Source organism: Podarcis pityusensis (assembly GCF_964106645.2).
Source record: "Podarcis pityusensis genome assembly, chromosome: 3".
Classification (NCBI taxonomy): domain Eukaryota; kingdom Metazoa; phylum Chordata; class Lepidosauria; order Squamata; family Lacertidae; genus Podarcis; species Podarcis pityusensis.
The window spans coordinates 3,170,149-3,193,460 of record NC_138026.1 but is presented as its reverse complement, the minus strand read 5'-3'; the positions used below and the strand labels follow the sequence as shown (position 1 = coordinate 3,193,460).

The 23,312-nt window shown below is 41.3% G+C and overlaps 1 protein-coding gene across 2 annotated transcripts in view; it reads left to right on the top strand.

The window, feature by feature from the left end:
• Positions 1-23,283, top strand: part of COMMD1 (copper metabolism domain containing 1) — a 68,796-nt gene extending 45,513 nt beyond the window's left edge. The window contains exons 3-4 of one of the 2 annotated variants that reach the window (XM_080997511.1): positions 19,546-19,677; positions 23,044-23,283. In XM_080997511.1, coding sequence (XP_080853637.1) covers positions 19,546-19,644 — 99 coding nt within the window. In that variant the 3' untranslated portion in view covers positions 19,645-19,677; positions 23,044-23,283. The remainder of the gene's footprint in view (positions 1-19,545; positions 19,678-23,043) is intronic. The other variant, XM_080997510.1, reaches the window with a different exon arrangement.
• The last annotated feature ends 29 nt before the right edge of the window (positions 23,284-23,312 follow it).

The following is a 23,312-nucleotide window of genomic DNA, read 5'->3' as shown; positions in this document are numbered from 1 at the left end:
GGCGACCGTATGGGATGCCGCACATGCGCACTCCATACGGGATGCTGCTTGCATACAGCGGCCATGCAGGCTGCCACGTGAGTGGCATCCCGTACGGACTACGCATGTGTGGCATCCTGTATGGAGTGCGCACGTGCTGCAGCCTGTACAGTCGCTGTGCGAGAGGCAGCCCATACGGATGCCCGTATGGATGGCGTGTGAGAACGGCAGCCCGTACGGACGCTGCACTCTACAGCTGGGGGGAGACAGGGGCCATCTTGTCGCATACACCCCAGAGTGGCTCCCGGGGCGCCCGCCCCCTCCACCTCCTACTTCGTACGTCCCTGCCTGCACTACCTTGGAAAGCTCTACTGGATGGCACAGAGGTAAAGGTAAAGGACCCCTGGACAGTTAAGTCCAGTCAAAGGCGACTATGGGGTTGCAGTGCTCATCTCGCTTTCAGGCCGAGGGAGCCAGCATTTGCCCACAGACAGCTTTCCGGGTCATGTGGCCAGCAGGACTAAACCGCTTCTGGTGCAATGGGACACCGTGATGGAAACCAAAGCACACAGAAATGCCGTTTACCTTCCCACCGGAGTGGTACCTATTTATCTACTTGCAATGCCGTGCTTTCGAACTGCTAGGTTGGCAGGAGCTGGGACAGAGAAACAGGAGCTCACCCCGTTGTGCAGATTTGAATCGCCAACCTTCTGATCGGAAGCCCAAGGGGCTCAGTGGTTTAGACCACAGCACAAGGAGGATGCAACAGAGCCATCCAAGTATGTCTTCTTTGCTGCCTTCACTGCCACTAGGTACAGTGTTCAACTGCTTTCAGCTGGAATTTTCCTCCACTCATGTTTGAGCCATTTCCCAGCTTGTTTCCTCACCCTAAGCTCTGGAATATACTAGGGAGCCAAACAGGCTTCACAAAGTGGGAGGCAGCTCAGGGGCAATTGTGTCAACAGCCTGAGCCATTTGGGTACGTCTGGGGTCAGCCATGGCTTTGACAGGAGCGCCAGTCATATCAGCCAAAGAAAGCCATTGTTTCCATATTTGAACAGAAGATATGTTAACTTTAAAGTGGGCAAGTTTCATCCCTCTTTTTTCATGGCATAGGGAAGGAAGCACATATGTTATGTTTTTGTGCAGTCTACCTAGCAACATACCCATGAATCTTTCTGGTCTACTGATTTCATTTTTATTTAATCCTGCGGTAGCAGTTATCCTGTAGTAAGAAAGCTGTTGTGCTGGTCCCAGGGGGGTTACCGTGAGGCCTGGTCAAAGTCCGGTCCTGGGCCGAGGGTCTGTGGAGACTGTCCACCAAGGGGGAAGCTGGGTTCAAAGCAAAAAGCCGGGCGTGGTCGGGAACTCCGAAAAGACAGGTCTGGGTGCTGGCAGAAACAGGTTTCCAACGTCGTTGCTCCCGCAACCTGGGACCGGGCTGACTGGCCTTTATCTTCTCTGAGGCCAGGGGCGGTCCCGGCCCACAGGTGACCCTCCTCTCCTAGCCTTAAGGCGAGCACTCCTCCTGAGAGAACCCAGTTCCCTCCGCCTCTCTGCCCTGAGCCTCTGCAGCTCAGGAGAGGCTGGAGGGTTACTGGACCCAGGGGGAGGCTCACCTTCCCCTGACAGGGCTGGGAGAGGCGCACCTGTAGGCAATGGGTCCTCAATCACCTCCGGAGCCAGAGTGGATTCATCTGGTGTCTGCTCCTGAGGATCCAGCACAGGTGCAGGCGCTTCAGATTCAAGGCCCTGCCCCGGCTCAGCCAGCCCTGGAGGCGGGGACTCCTGTGCAGGCTGGGATTCCTCCGGTTCAGCCTCTGAATCAGATTCCCAGGCCATCACAGCTGTAATCTCTTGTTTCTTTTACATTGCATATAGCATTTTGTTCAAATTTTAAAATGAAGCATGAATGTTGATTAGATCTGTTCTATAGACCTTTCTGTATTGAAAAAGGCAGCACTCAAGGCAACTCTCACAGAAATATAACAATAAATAAAAACAAAATTAAAAAGAGCATTAAAACATGGCTGACTTCTATATGTTATACAAAGTAGTGGAAAGCTTAAGGCTTTTCTGATATTATGTGCTTTAAGCTTGCCATGTGTTACAGAAAAATTGATCAGATATTTACTGGAAATTTGTCTGATGTCAGTTTAATGAAGTGAAAGCTTTCCACAGTGTCATCAAAATGGACTTTACCTTTCAACAGATTGATTGTAATTAAAGGGTTTAAAGTGAGTATGCTCTTATCAGGGATGCTCTATAGTCACATGAAGTGAGAGAGATCAGAGTACTGTATGGTCCAAGCCAAATATTAAGAGGATTTTTGCCAGCTGGTATGAACACATGGCTGCTAATCATTATAAAAGATTTAATCTATATTTTAGGGGAAATTGTTTCCTAAAATTATTCTTTCCAATTAATTATGCAACCAAGTAACAAAATCCTATTTTCTGGTGGGACTCTAGTTTTGTCTAGCATCTACCCAATAGGTGAAAATTTAGCAGCTGTCCCTCGCGTTGAGATGAAATGATAGCAAAATCTTCACTAGTTACATTTGTACATGCTGACAGGAAAAAGAGGACAACCACATCCGTAGTTTGGCTGAAAGTTGAGTTCCATAGTAGTTCACTTCTCTCTTTCTGAATGACAATGCAGTTTAAAGCCAGGGTTGTTAGCAAGGTGAAACTCAGGATGTGGAGCGACAACACTCCCTTTCCTGATGGCAAGGTTCTGCAAGGACTTTCCCTTGAGGATACCATCCAGAGGCAAGGATGCAGCGGGGGGGCCTTTTGCCTCAGGTGCTCCCCTGCTGTTTATCATACAATCTGAACGATTTCAGGCACTTCGTGTGCATTACAGCAGAAGCATTGGAACTGATGGCTTCCGCAGGATTGCTGCAATGATTAAAGGTTCGCCATTGTGCGGGGAGGGGGGCAGTCTCACAGGTCCTTGGCACACAGCATCTGCCTCTAATGAGATTCTGCATGAGCAACCATGGTATGGTTAGGACCAGGGGTCCCCAAACTAAGGGCCGCGGGCTGGATAAGCCCCGAGGGACTCGTTTATCCAGCCCACAGCAACCCACGCTGCTGCTGCGCGGCTGCCCACTTCCAGGTCAGAGGAGCACCGGAAATAGTTTGTGCGCAAGCGTTATTTCCTGTGCACATCTGGGTCGGAGGAGGCCCGTTCACATGCGCACAAGCTATTTCCGATGCTCCTCCGACCCGGAAGTGCGCCAGAAATAGCATGTGTGTATGGGCACGCGCTCCCCTGCCCTCTGGCCCGCTGCGCAATCGGCGCTGGAGACACCGGCCCAAGGCGTGGTAAGTTTGCTGACCCCTGGTTAGGACCTACAGTCAGACCTTTAAATGTTACAGCAGTGCTGTGGGATTAACCCTCAAGTAGTGATGTTAAATTCTCCAGAATAATCTTTTGGAGAATATTCTCGAGAATATTCTCGATTAATGAGTTGTGTGCATTTAAAGCAGCTGTGTCGACGACACAGAATTTACAGTTTGTGGAGAATATTCTCCGGAGAATTTTCTAGCAGAGACTATTCTCCGGAAAATATTCTCACCTCACATCACTACCCACAAGAAAATCAGCACTCACACTGCTGCAGGGCACCAGAACAGGGAATTGACCACAGCTGGTCACTTCGATACACTTTGGCCCCCAGAAGCTGCTATTAGGCAGCTTGGTAAGCAGCTAGTAACTCCATTTAAAGCTCTGCAGATACGATGTTTGTAAAACTTTGGGGAGATGTACATTTTCATTGGGTAGATTATGTATGCTGATAATTTATCATGGGCTACATCAGGAGAGGTTAGTTTTTCTGCTTGACAGTTGCTCATATCTGTAATGAGTAAGGAGTACGTAGTGGGAAGATCTGCCTCTTTTCGAAATAAGATACTTTCAACATGTGTATATATCTGTTTAAGGAGCTAACAGAAATCACTGGGTTAAAGCTGACCGAAAGTCCAGAGGTAGCATTATTATCAATTTACGATGGGGTGGAAGGTTCTTTTTTTTTAAAAAATAATATTTATTAAAGTTTAGAAGTTACAGAAAAAAGAAAAAAGACAACAATAAAAAGAAAAAAGAAAAAACATAGAAAGACAATACAACAATACAGCAAAAAAGAAACAAAGGGGAAAAAAACTAAAACACACATCCAATATTCTATATCTTTACCTTTCCTTTACTTGTTTCATCGACCTCCTCACACCTCCCTTTTTTTGTATTCTAGTTCAATTCACTATTTCAGCAAGTTCTTCCCATCTTTCTCAATTTTTTTCCTATAATTTATCTTAACGGTCTAACCTTAAATTTTTCATTTTAACCCATTATCAATCAGCTTTTACTTAATTCTTTGTTGCATTTCTACTAAAACCATATAACTTCATTCCAGCATCCTTCTAACACTCATTAATTTTACAATGTTTCTGTAAGTATACTTTAAATTTTTTCCAATCTTCTTCCACCGACTCTTCTCCCTGGTCTCGGATTCTGCCAGTCATTTCCGCCAGTTCCATGTAGTCCATCAGCTTCATCTGCCATTCTTCCCTGGTGGGTAGATCTTGTGTCTTCCAATGCTTTGCAATAAGTATTCTTGCTGCTGTTGTAGCGTACATAAAGAAAGTTCTATCCTTCTTTGGCACCAATTGGCCGACCATGCCCAGGAGAAAGGCCTCTGGTTTCTTCAGAAAGGTATATTTAAATACCTTTTTCATTTCATTATAGATCATCTCCCAGAATGCCTTAATCTTTGGGCATGTCCACCAAAGGTGAAAGAATGTACCTTCAGTTTCATTACATTTCCAACATTTGTTATTGGGCAGATGGTAAATTTTTGCAAGCTTGACTGGTGTTATGTACCACCTATAAATCATTTTCATTAAATTCTCTTTTAAGGCATTACATGCCGTAAACTTCATACCAGTGGTCCATAACTGTTCCCAGTCAGCCATCATAATATTATGTCCAACATCTTGTGCCCATTTAATCATAGCAGATTTCACCATTTCATCTTGAGTATTCCATTTCAACAGCAAGTTATACATTCTTGACAAATTCTTAACTTTAGGGTCTAACAATTCTGTTTCCAACTTTGATTTTTCCACCTGGAAGCCTAATTTTTAATGGGGTGGAAGGTTCACAGGCTATGAAGGACTTGCTCACAAATTTATTGACAGCTGTACAAATTATAACAGCTAGGAAGATGGAAGGGGCAAGCAGGAAATAAAATGGAAGAATGGTATAAAGAGGTCTGGGATATAGCTATTAATGATAAATTAACATGTGCCATTAAGGTGAGACGGGGAATATGCAGGAGAAATGATTTTGAGGAGGTATAGAAGATGTTTGTAGAATTTGTACTGTTAAAATGGAAAGAGGTCAAACCATCGCAAGAGGTGTTGAAATTTTGGGAGGTTGGATAGTTACAATGGAATGGTCTCGGTGGTGGGGTGCACATTTTTATTCTTATTTATTTATGATTATTACTTTGTCAAAATAGAAGAAGAAGAAGAAGAAGAAGAAGAAGAAGAAGAAGAAGAAGAAGAAGAAAACAAATACAAAAAACAAACAAACGTGTATTTATCTGAGTTATACATGTGCTCTATGATTTTGGGAAACAGACAGCCGAGTCCTAACAAATAGCTTAATGAATGCTGTTACTTTGATGACCACTAGCTTCAGAAAAGAATTCAACAGATTCATAGCTGTTAGACATGATAGCTAATTGAAACTCTGTGTACAAAGGCAGTAAATCCATCTCTCTTTATCAGGGGCAACAATAGATGGAGGCATTTGGTATTGGCATTCTTCTCCACTTTTGACTATGTTGGGGGTGGGAATGGTTGAATTCTTTGAATGAACCTGAAGTTTTATAACCTAAAGATATAAAAGCCAACTATGTTTTCACAGTGATTAAATGTGAAGTTGCCTATGTTTTTGAGCCAGTATGGAATTTTGAAAAAGTGGCCACAAAATGGGATGAACATGCTCACTTGGCCCTTATAAGTAACAGCGAAAGAGGCTGACAGTATATTAGCCACCACAACACTTACGTAGGGAGAACAACACTTTGCACCTCTCTGTTCTGAACAGAAAGGAAGGCGGTTGTCCAGTCCAGGCATGCAATGAAATGTGGGCATGTTAAATCACTTCATTTTTCACTTTCCAATGTTTCTATCTTCAGCAGGCTGCAGCAGAAATAAGAGATTTGTATGCAAGAAGTGTAATTTTCAAAAGTTCAGTGAAAGGTTTGAGAAGAGGGTTTGTTAGAGAACTTAAGCAATCACTAGTAGATGATATTATAAAAGCTGTGCAAAAAATAGCTTAGTAAACACAAAGACAAGAGAGGAAAACAGACGTGGTAACTTGAAGGACAAAGTGTTCAAAATGATTTTTACCGTACTGAAATAATAATTTCAGTTGACTGACGAGAAAGACTATAGATGGATTTTTAAAGGAAGTTCTTTTCAGGAGATAGCCATTGTTACTTAAGCAAAAGATTTAGAAGAATAGAACACCCACAGACTTGAAAATAATAACCATGACACTTCAGAGCACTTAGTACACAGGTAGAATTAAGAAGGGTCTCCATTTCATATCTTGCATTTATGAAGTGTTTTGTCACAATGGGATCCTAACTGGTGTGTCCCAGGATGAATGTTATTGCAGATAAGCTATGTCCTAACCCCCCATCATAGGGTTGGATTCAGAGCAGCACTTAGTGGAACTCTCTTAACCAGATTCTAAAATTCAAAGAAACCAGTATCCCTTTTAAAAATAGCTTAATATTTAGTTTTTTATTTTGTATTTAGGTACAATATTATACATACACTTACTTATGTCATACTTTATATATCTAAAATAACAGATTCATCTATTTTATATTGATTCCAATGCAAAAGAAGCTCCGTTCAATTTGGTTGAAAATTTTATTTTGCCTGCATCCTTCCATCCCATAGTTGCTTATATCTCATTACTTTATTAATGATCATTATGTCCCAGATCTTCCTCTTCCATTGGTCAATTGTTGGTAGACTATCAGTTTTCTGTGCCTTTACTATCAAATAACACTCTGCAATCAACGTGTGTGGCTAGAACAAAAGAGTCTCTTGCTGTACCTAATGCTGTTTCATCAGCCTTAAAACAACTGAGAGCCTCAAGCTCAAAGCAAAATAAGCTACAATTCTTGTTTCAGATGTAACACTAAGCCACAGATTGTCATTTGTTTCATCCATGCAATAGCAGTTTGCAAAATGAGAAGAGAAAACCACCCAGAAAGACACATTCATTGTAAACTATTAATTATACTTTACTGTGATATGTGAACTGGGCACTGGCCAGAGTCTGAGCTTCCAAGTATATAATAAGCAAGTCATGGATTTTAAGCTTCTTTTTTGTTTATGTTTTCCATCCTCCGGACAGTTTCATAAGTTCAGTTCACTTTCTTATCCATTATTCAGAAATCTCTAGAAGCAGAACTGTGGTTATAACTATCACTTGTCAATTCAGGCATTCAGCCAAGCAACAGTTTGCAAATCACAGTTTCTGTCTCTGGTTTCCTAGCTGATCACAAACCTTGGTTTGTCAATATAGATCCACGTGCAAACATAGCTGTCCCTCTTGAAAAGCAGGTGTTTTATTAAAACAGACCTGGACCTCCTTCCTGGCATAGAGGATAATTAAATTGTTGTTCTCTTCCATTGTCTGATGGATACAAAAAATTGGTGTCAAAGAAGAAGGGAAACTTCATTGTCTTAATTTCCCAAATTGAAATATTGCGGTTTGTAGAAAAGCTTGTTCTGGGAAAGCTGCTTTTCAAACATGGTGCTAAAAGATTTTTGATGTGCCCAGGTTCATTGGCTCAATTTCTGTAAGACACTGAAAGAGCAGTATTATAGTGTAGATCCCATACTTTAGCTGATCTTACTTTGTGCAACAAATTATGAATTATATGTTTAATGAAAATACAGACCATGAGCAAGGACAACAGGATCTGTGTGGGTGGGCCCCTAGGCCTTTTGTGTGCTGTGATATTCAGCACAGGTTTAAGAGAAAAGTCCGCCCACACAGATGTCTCAGCAGAACTGAAGCTTCCACCCGTCTTTCTGTACCTTCAAGTTCATTTTCCTTCATTTTTTTTTCTTTTTCCAGAATATTTATATCTAAAGAGAGCTTGGAAATACCATTGTTGACAGAGAATATCAGGGAGAACAGTCTTCACTAAAACGTGCTCAGTGTATCATTGCTGTATTTTTAATACATTACATTTTCCATTATTTACTTTATGTGTTTATTTAACAAAATATATTGCTTGACTGTAGATAGAAACTGTAACCAACAGTTAAGCTGTAAACAGATAAAAAATACCTGCCAACCGTTACATACCTAGATAGGCCTGCCAAAACAAAAATGTTTTTAAAAGGTGCAGGTGCCAGAAAGGGTTCAGCAAAGGTGTCAGGAGGGGGGGAGCCCCAAAGTGTGGGTTCCAACAGGCTTTTTAGAAGTGACCGCTTTTGATGAATGGGCTGGTGCCATGCTGTTTTTACTGTGATTATTTTATGTTTTTAAACATATTTTGATAAGTATATAGTTTTAATTCTAGTAATGCTTCATTTTTAAAAACAATTTCCCCCCCAGTATGTTTTTAGCTTTTGATGCTTTTATCTGTAAGCCGCCTTGAGTCTTGACAGGGTAAAAGGCAGGGTATAAATATAATAATAATAATAATAATAATAATAATAATAATAATAATAACCAGTGCTGGTCTCTAAGCAGAGGTGAAAGAGGCTGAGACTAAATTATGCTTTTTCATTAGCCTGTTTCAGAGGTTATTCATAACCTCACACCCCAGGGGTTTTAATACACTATGAGGAAAGATACTCTGAAACATTTTCACTTGTGCTTTGCCTAATTACCATACAGCAAAATGTGCTGAGGATTTTTATCATATTTTAGTTTTATTTTTTAATCTCACATCTGCACAAACATAGCTGTAGACCCAGCTCTTAATTTACTAGTTACTGGGTGTCCTTATATAAGCTAGTATTTTACAACCTTTGTCTCCTCCCTAGGGATAATGTATATGAAGTATATGCATGCTTTGCTTTGCTTTGCTTTGCTTTGCTTTGCTTTGCTTTGCTTTGCTTTGCTTTGCTTTGCTTTGCTTTGCTTTGCTTTGCTTTGCTTATAGAGCTGAATGGGAGCACCAGGGTCATCTAGTCCAACCCCCTGCAATGCCGGAATATTTTGCTCAGTGTGAGGCTCAAACACACAACCCTGAGATTAAGAGTCTCATGCTATACTGACTGAGCTACCAAAGGATTATTATTATCATTTTAATGTATGTATCACATAAAGTCCCAGGGGGTGACAACAATTTAAAATACAACATCAGGATGAGTCCTGAAAGCACACATCTGCCAAAAGGTGCATAGTGAAGGTGCCAGGGGCATGTCTGTGGGGAAGGAGTTCCCCAAGTAAGCGGCTGCCACAGATTGCCCTCTTCTGAGGGTGGCAGAACTACCAAGAGATCTCCTTTGCACCTTGCCGTCAGAGAGGAGAGGGTCTGCAGGGAAGGAGAAGTCTATTAGATATCTGGGGTCTAAGCTGCTTTAAAGACTAATGTGAGCACCTTGAATGGTGCCTGGAAACCAACCGGCAATCAATGCAGCTGTTTTAAAATAGGGGTTATATGAGATCTATATCAAACCCCAGTCCAGTTATGGCTTCCTTGTGTTGGTCGTCACTATTTCTATTACCCCATAACCTGCTGAGTCTTTTTCCTGTTTCTCTAGAGGCACATGCAGGGGCTTGTACCAGTGAACCTGTGCTATAGGGTGTGAGAGAGGAGTTTGCTATACAGTTCCTTTCAAGTTCATTAATTACGATCCGCACAAGAGCCCTGTTGGTGGCACCGTCTCTGGCTGCTGCCTGGCTGACCCATGACAGGGCCTTCTCTGTGGTGGCTCTGTTTGTGGAATGCCCGCCCAGCTGAGCTTTGTCAGTCTCCCTCACGATTAAAAACATTCCTGTTTACTCAAGCATTTGATGGCTAAACTATGGCAACTATGAAATTAATAACTGCCATCCTGGGCTTCTCTGAGAGGAAAGGGTGGGATAATAATAATAATAATAATAATAATAATAATAATAATAGGGCCCCTCGCTCCTAGGTTTTGGAGGTATCTTCCAGATCTAAACCAGATTTGCCTATGCAAGCCTACTGAATATAATGGGATTTAAATTGCTCCTTTTCTTTTTTCTTTCAAAAAACAATTGCTATGTGGTTAGCAGTTTAAAATAAGCATTATTGTTACATACACACATACGTGCCACCTGTCCACAGTTCAAACCATGCACAAGGCAGCTTACAACACGGGAGGAAATATAACTGCACCGTAACCAAGTAGTCAGATAGTAAAGAAAACATGTAAACATACACAACCAAACTGAAGAATTTCCACATAAATTGTTAGGATCTGATCCAAACTTTATCCAGCAGTAACACTGTTGTTTATGTGTGCCCTTCACAATGGGCTGCAGTTCAGTTTAGAGTTTGGAGTGCGAATGAACATGCTTGTAGCCTTGAGAACTATCAGTTGTATTAAACAATTAATATTTACAAAACTCTTATGTTTAACCAACCCCAGTATTTTGTTTCCGGGAAATGCATTTTTTAATGCCAGGTTACAAATCAGAGTTAAGGTTTTGTTGTGCTGGCTCAAGCTCCACAAAGCCAGGAAACTGGAAGTTAGGCTCCCATGGCTTCCCCAAAAACAACAATATCTACACAGCTTTTGTATTCTATAGTGAAGAGACTTCAAGCGCAATCCCGTCTTGACTCCCCAGTGGCTGACACAGCAGGCCTCTTTGTGTGTGCTTCCAGGAAAACACTTGACAAAATGGAAGTAACAAAATGCAGCTCTGGCTCTTCTGCCAGAATAATTTTATTCAATTCTAATGTGTGTTTGTTTACTTTAATGGGAGTAGCACTCCAAATGCTTATTCCAGCTTTGAAAGCATTGTCTCTGTAGATTGCCAGCAGGGTTACTGTCTTATACTGCCTAATTTAACTGTTGGCTCTTTTGTATTTGTTTTAGTTTTAATGCCTTTCCATTCCTACACAAAATGTTCCATCATGCTGTTTGGCTTTAAAGATAAGGACGGTTACTGACAACCACTCCAGTCAAGGAAAATTATCTGTGTTAAGCTGTACACCTTTCAGTGGGCAACCTGACAGAAGTCTCTGAATCTTCTACCTTGTGGGTATTCTGCTGGTTTTATATCAGTAATATTTGTTTTTGCTCTTACGTCTGCAGTGCAAAAAGAACTTAAATGTTCATATGATAAAATCACAAACAGTAAGTTTTTCTTTCTGGGAGAGGTGATACTTTATTTTTGATGAGGTTTTGGGGGGAAAGAGCGACTGCTGCCATGTGGTCGGAAAAGGGCTGTTAGAAAATCAGGGGCCAGCCCCTTTTCTCTAGTCTAGTGTGATACTATAATAGGTATATTAAATGCGTTGCAAGTTATGCAGCACTTATTATTAGCAGCAACACTCATTTTCATCAAAAATTATCTGAGGCATGTAGCTAAAAGATCAAGTATTGTTTCCATAATTTACAGTTCTTTCTTCAGGCAGATACAACATCAAAAATAAAAACTACTCCCGTCATCTTCCATAATTGCAGTCCTAGTATGCACACAAGTTCGCATTTTGTTGCTGCCCATTTGGAATACTTAGCTAATCGCCTTTGTGTTTTGTGCTCACAGTTACTAATAGTTTCAAAGCCATGTCCCATCCATTAAAATCCACAACGGGGGGGTGGGGGGGTTAAGGCCCAAGTAATTCAATCTAAGTGTTCTTGGGTGCACATACTTTCAGACTGCAAAGCACTTTACAGCCTTTATCTCGCTAAATAAATGGGCTTGGTGGTATTCCTTCCACTTCTAGAATCTGATAAGGATTCCACATTTTACTCATTCCTCTCCTCTCCTTTCCTATACAAATGGCATTTTTAATTGTTCAAAGAACACAATGAGCTTGCAGAACCTTTCAGAGTAAAAAGAAGAGCAAGCTTTGCCCTAAAAGCAGCAAAGGGAGTTTTCTCTCCGTGGTACAAACAGTCAAACTATCCTAGAAGGTTACTTTCACCATTGTGTAGAAACCGCTCAATGGCATATGTAAGCAAGAAATAACAGGCGTTCTTGGTTCAAATATAAGAGAGAATAATGAGAAGAATGAAAATCAATGACATTGATATGTAATTAATTTAGAATGGTAAAAGGAAGCAGTGTGTAATTATATATAAGCCATAATTGAGTTTTAGGATTCTATGCCAGAGGATGTCTTCAAAGCTGAACTGGGCATAATTGCCTTATTAGTCCTCATTTACTTCAAAGAACACTGTGCAAATATTCACTCAGCTATTGCATAGCTAAGTTCCTTCTCAGGACTTCTGCAGCATTCTTTATATTATTAATCTTTCAAACATTAAGGGTACAATTGTATCTTAATTACTTTGACTTCTTTATGCAAATAATTAGCAGGGGTGGGCACCAACCACCAGATTTTGTTTGAACCCCAATTTGGTGCTTTGGAAAACAGCCTGCCTCAGTTTGATGTAGCTCAGAGTCTATCAAGCTATATATTTTTTTCTTTTTAACAGAAGTGGTTGACTGTTGCAGGCCTACTAGCTTACCTAATTACAGGGGCTTTTGTGCTGACCACTTTTAAAGTTTTGGATGTGTGTGTTTTAAGGAAACGCCTATACTTTTTAATCTTGTCACAGAATTGAATAAAATTAGCATAAAGAAGGCTGATCGCCGAAGAACTGATGCTTTTGAATTATGGTGCTGGAGGAGACTCTTTTATTTTTTTTTTAAGAATAATTTTTTATTAACCGACCAATCACATCAAATCAAACCAAATTCCAAAAATTCCAAATTACACAGCCGAATTTTAAATTTTTGTTGGGGGTACCCATATTTCAAGTTCCGAAGGGATCCAATCAACTTCTTGCTTCTTACTGCTGTTTTAATGTCCACAAATCTAACCTTATGATGTTCACAGTACTATCCAGTCCTTTCTTATTATATTTCCACATCTCTTGTTGTTATTTTCATATATTTTTCCTTTCTCTTTGTGACCTCTGATAGTCTCCGCAAGCTGGTTAGAACAGTTTGTAATCCTGCGTGGATATTATTTTTTTTATCCAATAGCCATATCCAAACGTTTTCCATGTAACATCACTTCCATACATCAAAACAGTCTTAGCATCATTAATCTTCACCAATCTGCCTCCTTTCTCAAAACCTCTGAGGAGATTCACTAGGAATGCAGTCTGAAAACAAGTCCTTTCTTCCTCCCGGCTATAAATCCTTTGGCAAGATGGCGACTCCGAATTAATTGCTGCGCCATTCCCAAAAGCTCTTATTGCTTCTCGGTCTCCATAAAGCATACTTTTGGTTAAAGTTTATCTCCACACAGACCTTAATCATCCTGCTTGGGTCAGATTCTAATGAGGAGGGGTTCTTGTAAATCACATAGAAGGAAAGTAAAAAATGTCGTCGTCCCCCATTCAGCCCCGTTGTCAACATACCCCGCCTTTGGTGTATCTTCATCGTAAAATATTCCTGTTTCTCCAGCCCGTCGTCTTCTTTCGCAGAGGTCACTTAAATTAGCAGACTTCACTCCCCTTCTTCACTTGAAATATGTGCATTTGCTTCTTTTGTAATTAATTATTACAAATTGCTGCAACTAGTGCGCGATCAGAAACAGCGTCCAGGAGAGCCAAGGTCCACATGGGGGCATTCTGCCTAGGGCCCTCACCCCCTTCTTTCGAATTAGGGGGTGATTTATGGGCACAGCAGGCAAGGGCAGTGTTCCCCATTTCTTTGGGGCAACAAGGGAGGCTGCCTACTCCCATAACAGCCTCTTAATTACCCTGTGTGGGTCGGAGAGATGGTATTGTCGGCCATCTTCCAATGCGCCCCCTAGTGGCCCCCCAGTGCTGGCGGAGACTCTTGAGAGTCCCATGGACTGCAAGATCAAACCTCTCCATTCTGAAGGAAATCAGCCCTGAGTGCTCACTGGAAGGGCAAATCCTGAAGCTGAGGCTCCAGTACTTTGGCCACCTCATGAGAAGAGAAGACTCCCTGGAAAAGACCCTGATGCTGGGAAAGATGGAGGGCACAAGGAGAAGGGGGCGACAGAGGACGAGATGGTTGGATAGTGTTTTCGAAGCTACCAGCATGAGTTCAAGAAAAGTCGGACACGACTAAACAACTAAACAAACAAAGTAGGCACGGGACCCATTCTGAAGGCAAGAAAATTAAGCCACAAGAGCAAATGTTACAGTTTTATAGTCAATGAAAAAAGAAGCACTGTGGAAAATTGGTCTGAAAAGTGCAGACCTGAGAGGGGTGACACTGAGTAAGAAATCTGCCAAAATACAGATAAATAGGGACAGACTTTAGTGGTAGACACTTTCTAAAGTTGATTTTGGGGGTAGGAAAAAAAATATTTACTTTCTTGGTATAATAATTCCTTCTGATTACAAGTTTAACCTATCAATCATAATGAAGTCCTCCCACTGCCCTCATTGGTGTTTGCCCTCCCCTGCCCCCGTCACCTGACTATGGCAAGCTCTGAGACATTACTTTGTTTTCAGCAAATGCTTTGTCTGCAACGTTATTTGATGCCAGATTGCCAAGGTGTCAGAAAGTGCTTCCTGCTTCCTGTTTCAATTCATGCCACCTCATACAGAGGTGGAAGAACTGATGCAAACATTGTCACACTCCCCTTGGGACTACTCATTCCAGTCCTTTCCTTGGTAGAAAAGGGTGCTCCACCGAGGAAGTGGAGACCCTTTGCCATCACGTCCCTCTTTTCCTGCCCTAGGTAATCTTGGTGGACCCCTTGAGATGGGGAATGCGAGGTGAGAGCCCTGCAAATGTTCTTTTGCTTGCTCACTTGAAATATATGCAAGGCACACCCTAAGTACTGAACAGCTTTGGGGTAAACAAGATCAACCTGACAGATGAAAAAGTTTGCTGCAATATCTCCATGCCACATTGAGAAATTTCTGACTGGGTTGCCACCATACATTTCTGACTTGGATGCAATCCAAACCCTTAAGGATGCAGACAGTGGTCTCCATATGTACATCCTGGACTACTTCTTGTTTAGAAGTAAACAATATTCATGAAATATAGTCACCCTATGCCCCTGACTCCTTTATGTTTAAAAAAAACCTTTCGTGTAGCATTGTTTGGTGGCCAGTGTTTAAGAAATAAAGGTCTCAAGTCTCTGTGCACATACCAAGTGGCATGGGGCTCTGGAATGTGGTCGTTTTTCTCGTGTTTAGATTATTACCTTCTGTTTCATGGTCTTTCCATGTCATCACTGCTAATGCTGCAAACTTTTGAAGAGGATATTTTAACAGTTTTTATTTATATTGAAACATCCAGCTCTAAAAACTAGCTAATCCAAATCAATTATGGATGACCCGTGTCCTAGCAACACAGAGAGGGGAGCTGTTCCAAGTGATTATGACAAAACTCCCTTTTTCAATAATGTAGAGAAACATGAGATGGAGAATCACAAATGTGAGGGCGTTCACTGGCGTTGGATTTTTTGTAGCTGCCTTATAGCACAATCCTACATATCTCTACTCAGGGAATTACTCCCTATAAAATTACTCCCTATAAACCTTAAAAGCCATGTTAATGAACAGCATTTCATGTTACCTTCCTGTATGACAATTGTAGTGTACTTCTTAAAAATTAATACATATTTGAAATTTGAAACACGCAGGGCAAAGGTAAATTTCCATTAAAAAGTGGTTGGGGATAAATGCATCAAAATGCAGCATTTCTCTTACCATTATTTAACACAGGTGTCATTTAAGTGTTTAGAGTATCCTTTAAAACAACTTTCTGCATTCCACATCTGTGCTTAACTATTATTTTTTCTTCTAATTTGATCCCCATCTCTACTAATTGAAAGCATTTACCGTAATCACAGCCTGCTAATGTACTAATATCTACAAAATTTTGCACATAAACAATAATAATTTCCCAGACTATTTCCCATTCATTTTCCTAACTTTGGCATACTTAAATTTCATCAGAAGACATCTGTCAGTTGAGGCAAGTTCCAGATCCAACTGGCCTTCCTTCCAAACTTTTCTCTGTCTCACAGGTTGTACTTTCTGCTTCGTTTTCTCCACCGAGGCCGCCTCAAGTGTTTTCTGCCTAAACCTCAAAACTTCCAAATCTACCCTGTTCTTTTGGACTTTCTTCATATCAATCATCTTTCCCCAGTTTTCAGGCTTCCTCTCCAACTTTTGCCTAGGAACATCCCCTTCCGCAATTCTCACTGTCCAAGACTCTATTGTTTCAATTGGTTCTTCCACCCTGTTACTGCTTTGATCCAAAGGGCTGAAGCATCATTTCTGCACAGTCCCCCCACCCAAGGCAGGAGGAGTAATGAGAAAGAGTGACGTGGGGACCCCTGTACCATAAATTGAGAGGATTGGCTTTCCTTGTCTGCAAAGGAATTGCGGCCAGTCCCACTGAAATTAGGGAAGCAAGCCAGGTGACAGGGTGATGGCACTTCTGACCTTTAAACACTGTCCACCACCGCAGCGTCCATTCTTCCCTCCCAGGAGTGGGGAGACCTTTCTTCCCCTCCACTGTCCTTATCTTGTTCTTCCTTTGCTCTTGGAACACATGGATTCCTCTCACTGAGTGTTTGAAGGTCCCCCTTAACAGCTGCACAACTGGCAGAAATTCAACGGCAGAGTCTACATGTTAGGCTAATGTTGCACTGGTGGGTTTTTTTGTGTCCTCCTTTGTTCTCATCTTCAGTGATACATATTTTCTTTTTGGGCAACACATAAGGAACCACCCTACTTAAGACTTTGTTTGTTCTGAATAGTGAAACCTGAAGAAGGGGACAGTTCCTAAGCTTGTGTACAATTGTTTTTAATGACTAGCAACGCAAATACTATTATTTGTATTTCTCAGTCTTAGAACATTACTATGGAATACATGAAAACAAAGGGGCATTGTATGTGCTTTTGTTAACTTCACCATTCATTCCAGCAGGACTTGTATAGGAAGAATTGCCAGTGGATTCTGCTTATGGTGGGTTAGAACGTATCTTTCAAATTCTTTGTGTGCAATACTTCACACATACCAACTGGAGCTGAGCCTGGAAAGGTTAACTTGAGTGCTGGTAAATAATCCTCCTTTGATTTAAGGGTTATAAATGATGGATTGAAAAAAACGTAATATCATAAAAGCAGTGAAATTAAATTTACAGCACTGTAGCAAATGGAAGGCTTTCCTTCTGTTCTTGGACTTGCTCCAGTCCCTTCAATCCTTTCAATTTAATCTCCAATAGGATATGATTGATTCTACATTAGAAGAATTAAAGAACAATTCCTCTTGAAAGACGGATAACTTTCCCCCCTCCTCCCATAACATAGCCTCTTAAATCATGTAATACCCAACTAATTATGGGAGAGCAAACAAAATTCTGCATATCAAATGCTTCTCCCATGGAAAGGAATCACAGATACAAGCCTCACTTTCAGGATTTTGATTCTGCCATTCTGTATCCACTTACTTGGGAGTAATCTAATTGACCTCAGGGTAGACATGCATTTGTTTGCACTGTACATGTCAGAATTATATTTACAGTGGTACCTCAGTTTACAAACTTAATTCGTTCCAGAAGTCTGTTCTTAAACCAAAGCGTTCTTAAACCAAAGCACGTTTTCCCTACTGAGGCATCCCACCACCAGTGCCCTTCCACCATTTGGCTTCCGTTCACCCTCTTGGGCAAAGTTCGCTAACCGGAACACCTACTTCACCGAATAGTTCATTAACAGGACTGTTCGTAGTCTGAGGTACCACTGTATTGAGAAATTATAATGAATAGTGATTTGTTCTTTTCTTTTGCTGCCAAGATTGTAGTGCATATGAAAACAACTAGGCCAATAAGATTGTACTGCATCTCATTAACTTTGAAATTATCCAGCTTTTATTTGGTGATCATACATTGTTTGAACCTCACAGGATAGGAATAGTCCTTCAAATAACTTTTTGAGTCCTGCAATTGGATTCAGTTGTAGTGGAAGCAATAGGATGTTAAATAATTTTATACAACATCCTTACCTAACTGCACAATGGACTAGTTTGTCTCTTCTGAGATTGCTGATTTTATATGAAAAGAGCAACTTTGGCAATGTCTGTTTGCCTTCGTTTGATGCTGCTCATTGTATATGATCAGTGTGTGCTTAGCTGTCATACTCAGCTACAAAAAGCAAGACACACAGTCTTTTCTGGGGTCTACACACATTTCATATTGGTTTTTTATTTTCATTTATATTAGCAGCAGTGGCTTTGTAGCTACATCTAGGCAAGTCCCATTGCGGGAGGAATCTTAACTGAACAGCAACTAACAAGGTCTCTTGAGACATATAAATTCAGGTGAGCAATTTTTCACTCTCAACGTAAGAGAACACATTTTCCAAAGGCATAGTCAAATTGATTTAAAAGCACCTTTTTCAGGTGATGCTTACTGCAGCCTATATTCTCCAAAGAAAGCAAGACCACTGCATGGTATACAGAGAGGGCATAAATAGTCTGTATCGCTAGTTCCTGAACATTTTGGCCTTTACAGAAATACTCTTACCGACTGTGGTGCCTCTAGCTTCCCCTCACTTGCAAGCATCTATATGAACAGCCATCTTCCTGCAATACCATGTGTAGAAATCCTCTTAGGTCAGGCATAGGCAAACTCGGCCCTCCAGATGTTTTGGGACTACAACTCCCAGTGATCCCGGCTAACCGGACCAGTTGTCAGGGATGATGGGAATTGTAGTCCCAAAACATCTGGAGGGCCAAGTTTGCCTATGCCTGTCTTCGATAATCCGCTCTGCTGCAATGATGGGCTGTATCCAATGCTAGTCCTACTTAGAGCAGCTCATTGAAATTAGAATTGTAGAGTTGGGAGGGACCCCAAGGGGCATTATACAGGCATCCCCCCACTTACACATGATCAACTCACGTTTGACCATGTATCCGCACGGTGCTGGGAAGTAAATAGATTCAAACCAGGAAATTGTGGGAGAGAGCTGGTGAGTCCTTGTGGCTTGTGAGGACGACCCTTCACAGAGCCAGTGTGGGGGCAGAGGAAGCCCCAAAGAGACTGCAGACACAGCGGGGCTTTTTTTAGGCTGCTCAGCCTCCCTGCCCAGCAGCTGACATGCACAAGTAGCGCAGAAGCAGCCGCCACTTTCCCATGCGTCCTACAGCCTCCAGCCGGCTTAGAAAGACAATCATGTGGAAAGAAAAGACTCTACAAGAAAAGTAAAGCTGAAAATTGTTCATGTTATATTTGTTAACCCATATGCTAAATGTATTATAGTGCCTGTCCAAAATGGATTACCTACTGAACTTTCGAGTTATGGGGACAGACTCAGGGGTCCCTAAAATATGATTTAGCAAAGGATGTTTGTGTCCCTTCAGAGTACTGTTAAATGTCACTGGGAAGAATGTGGGAGGCCAGGCGACATGGCAGGGCGAATGAAGATGCATTCTGAAGGCTTTGATAAGAAACATATTTGACTGCAGCAAAGCAGACAGCACTTATCAATCTGGGTAAGCAGAACTGACAGGCTTGACAAAAATAGCCTTTCGCATTTCCTTGTCTAGGAAATAGGCTAGACTGTGAATCATGGATTTCATTGGCTGCATACATTTCCCAAAAAAATTCCCCTGCTTATAGTTGTATCTGTCCTTTCAAAAAACCTTTGGGCAAAGTGCCTCACCAAAGGCTTCTGTGGAATCTTATCAGTCATGGCATAAGAGGCAAAGTTCTCTTGGGGATCAGGACCTAGTTAAGTAACAGGAAGCAGAGAGTGTGGAATATGGGATCGCTCAGTGGGTAGAGCATGAGACTCAGGGTTGTGGGTTTGAGCACATTGAGTAAAAGATTCCTGCATTGCAGGAGTTGGGACTAGATGGCCCTCATGGTCCCTTCCAACTCTACAACTCTATGATTCTGTACGTAGGAATAAATGGACAGTGGAGGGATATAGAAATGCTACTCAATGTTAACAAGTGTAAAGTGATGCACATTGGTGCAAAAAATCCTAATTTCACATACATGCTTATAGAGTCTAAACTGGTGGTGACTGACCAGAGTGAGACCTTGGGGTCGATGAAGATGTCAACTCAGCATGCAGGAGCTGTGAAAAAGGCAGATTCCATGCTAACTATCATTAGGAAAGGAACTGTAAATGAAACTGCTGCTATCATTATACAAATCTATGGTGTGACTGCATTTGGAATACAGTAAGCCCGTAACTTATGCACATTTAACTTGTGTGCATTCAGCTTTACGTGCATGGCAAAAAAGTAGAAAATTACTTTGGCAATCCCACCCACCATTGAACCCAAAGTGTTTTGGCTATACACAATTTTGGCTTTAGGTGTGATCCCCAGAACATAACCTCTGCAAACGTTGTGGGCTTACTGTACTGTGTACAGTTCTGGTTGCCTCATCTCAAAAACGACATTGTAGTTGGAAATGGTTCAGAGAAGGGCAAATAAAATGATCAAGAGGATGATGAAATTCCCCTGTGAAGAAAGGTTAAAGCATTTGGAGCTTTTTACTTTAGAGAAAAGACAAATAAGAGGTGCCATGAAAGAAGTACATGCAATTATGGCTGGCATAGAGAAAGTCGATAAAGGAAAGTTTTTCTCCTTCTCTCATAATTCTAGAACGTGGACATCCTGCGTATCTGAATGTTGGAAGAGTCAGGACCAGCCAAATACTTAACTATGGAATTTGCTTCCACAAGAGGAAAGGTTGAGGAAAAATGCTTTCAGTTCTAACGTTTCTCTCTTAGGTGAGGCTTTCAGGCCAAAGGAGGAAATCAAATCCACTCCTCAACTCTCCCCCCTCCCTTTTTACAGTTGAGTTTCACCCAAGTAAGCTTTTCCCTAGAACAGGCCTCCTCAAACTCAACCCTCCAGATGTTTGGGGACTACAATTCCCATCACCCCTGACCACTGCTCCTGCTAGCTAGGGATCATGGGAGTTGTAGGCCAAAAACATCTGGAGGGCCGAGTTTGAAGAAGCCTGCCCTAGAAGACGGGTTCATCTTCCTCCATCTCCAACCTTTTCAATTTGTTCTAATATATCACAAACAATAGAAAAACTTTTAGTCTCTTTCCTCATCCACTTGCCAGAGCAGGGAGGACCTGTCGCCACAATTGCCAGCCAATCAGTTTTGCTGAAGCCTGATCCTGAAACAAACCTCCCCTAGGACTATCATGACTCTGTGCTTTTTGCTCTCATGTGGAGCATGGCCTTGGGACAGTTTCTCAGCTAAATAAGCATGGCTGCGCCTGAACCAGCCTTATATGTAGAAGAAATATGGAACAAAACTCACCTTAGGTTATGCATCTGGTCCTCCATTCTCAGTGTGCTCGTCCTCATTTTTCTTCTCTGTTTTTAATGTGAAATTTTATGCCAGGAAGGTTGTTTACAGTTTTGGTTTCACTTGTTTCTGTTAGAAAAAAAGACTGCTAGCATGAATCAGTTCAGAGGCTATTTAGATAAAGTATGTTAAACAAAACCTGACTCTGTTTTTTTGGGAGGGAGGTGCTGTTGCCTATACATTCCTCATAGCCAGCATTGACTCAGCAAGGTCGTGTGTGTGCGTATGTGTGTGCGTTTTATATCACTGTATGTATCGTTTTGGTTTGACTTGTTGAAAAGGCCGTAAATTCTTCACTATAACTTTGACTTCGAGACTTTTCCTTGAAAGACACAAACAGATAGCTCAGTTTAAAACATATTATTCTCATTAATATGTATAACATTCAGTCTGCGTCTTTCAGTTTACATTAAAGCAGGTTCTGTAACATTAATGTATGTGTCAGTCCATATTTATCCTTTTATTTTACAGTACAGCATATTTGTAAGTATCAGTAGTTCTGACATGTAAAATAGTTTCTCTCCCCTTCTTGCTCTCAGTGCTGAGGAATGCCCAACACACTCCTCTGCCAAAATAAGAATTATCTGATGAGCAGTGTTGTTGCTTGACTGAAGCTGGCATTCAGGGATGGATAAAATATATATCCTGTACCTAGTTTGCAAGGCGTCTGGTTTGGGTTTCAACTGTCCTGGTATTGCGATTTTCAAACAACAGAACTCTGAAGAGTTCCTCCAAAGCTTATTGGGGCTCTTAAATGAAAAGATGGGGAATGGTGGGCAAAATCCACAAAGTGCAACCACATACTGGGGATATCTACTGGGGTTTAGCAGCAGTTTCTGGAGCAAAAATGAAGCCCAAGAGGCTGGCTGTGTGTGTATGCTAGCAACCACTTCTCAGAAACCGCTGCTACACCCAAGGGATTTATGTCAAATGTGTAGGCATTCTTCAGCAGACAATTTGATGCAGAAACGGTTTCTGAATGTAGGAAGTTTGAAAGCTAACCTTTATGCATATTAGCTTTATGTAAAAACATTGCCTTATAAAATAGGATAGTCACTTTCTCACACTGTATGATTGATCATGTAGACCATGTGACAAGCTCTATCCTTGGCGGCTCTCTGTGCGCATCAGTAATCTATACCACTTCCTGCATGTGATGGACAGTGGGACCATGAAATCTTATGCTGCAACAAATTGGTTTGTCTTCAAGGCCCCACAGGACTTCTCCCCCCCCCCCCCACTGCTTCACCTTTCGTAGGTGGGGGTTGTGTTGCTGTTACATACTCATATGACTTTCCTTTTGGAAGAAAAATCAGTATGGATATTTCCTTTCATCATACTGTTTTCTGTTTTCACTGTTCCACAGCCATTATTCCAAAGCATTTCTGTGAAGGAAAAAGTCTAGTTTGGAAGCAGTCCACAGATGTTCTCATCCAAATAGTCTTTATTGCTCCTGATTTTTTTCTTTGTTAAGTTTCCAGCACTTTTTCCTAACATCTTCCTTCCTTCTTTGTTCCAGGAATCTGAATTTTTGACTTTGGAATTTGATGAGATCAAATTGAATCAAATGGTGAGGAAGCTTTCGGAGATTGAAGACAGCATTACTTCTCTGACTCAATCAAACTAGCTTTTGAGTTAAAACTGTGTATGGCACAAAATATGTTTTCATTCCTGTTCATTCCTTTGGTCATCATGCTTGTTGTGAAATATTTTAGTTCATTCTTCTGTCATGTAAGAATTGAAATAAAGATGACAAAAAGTAACTCAGGAAAAACATGCATAGACGCT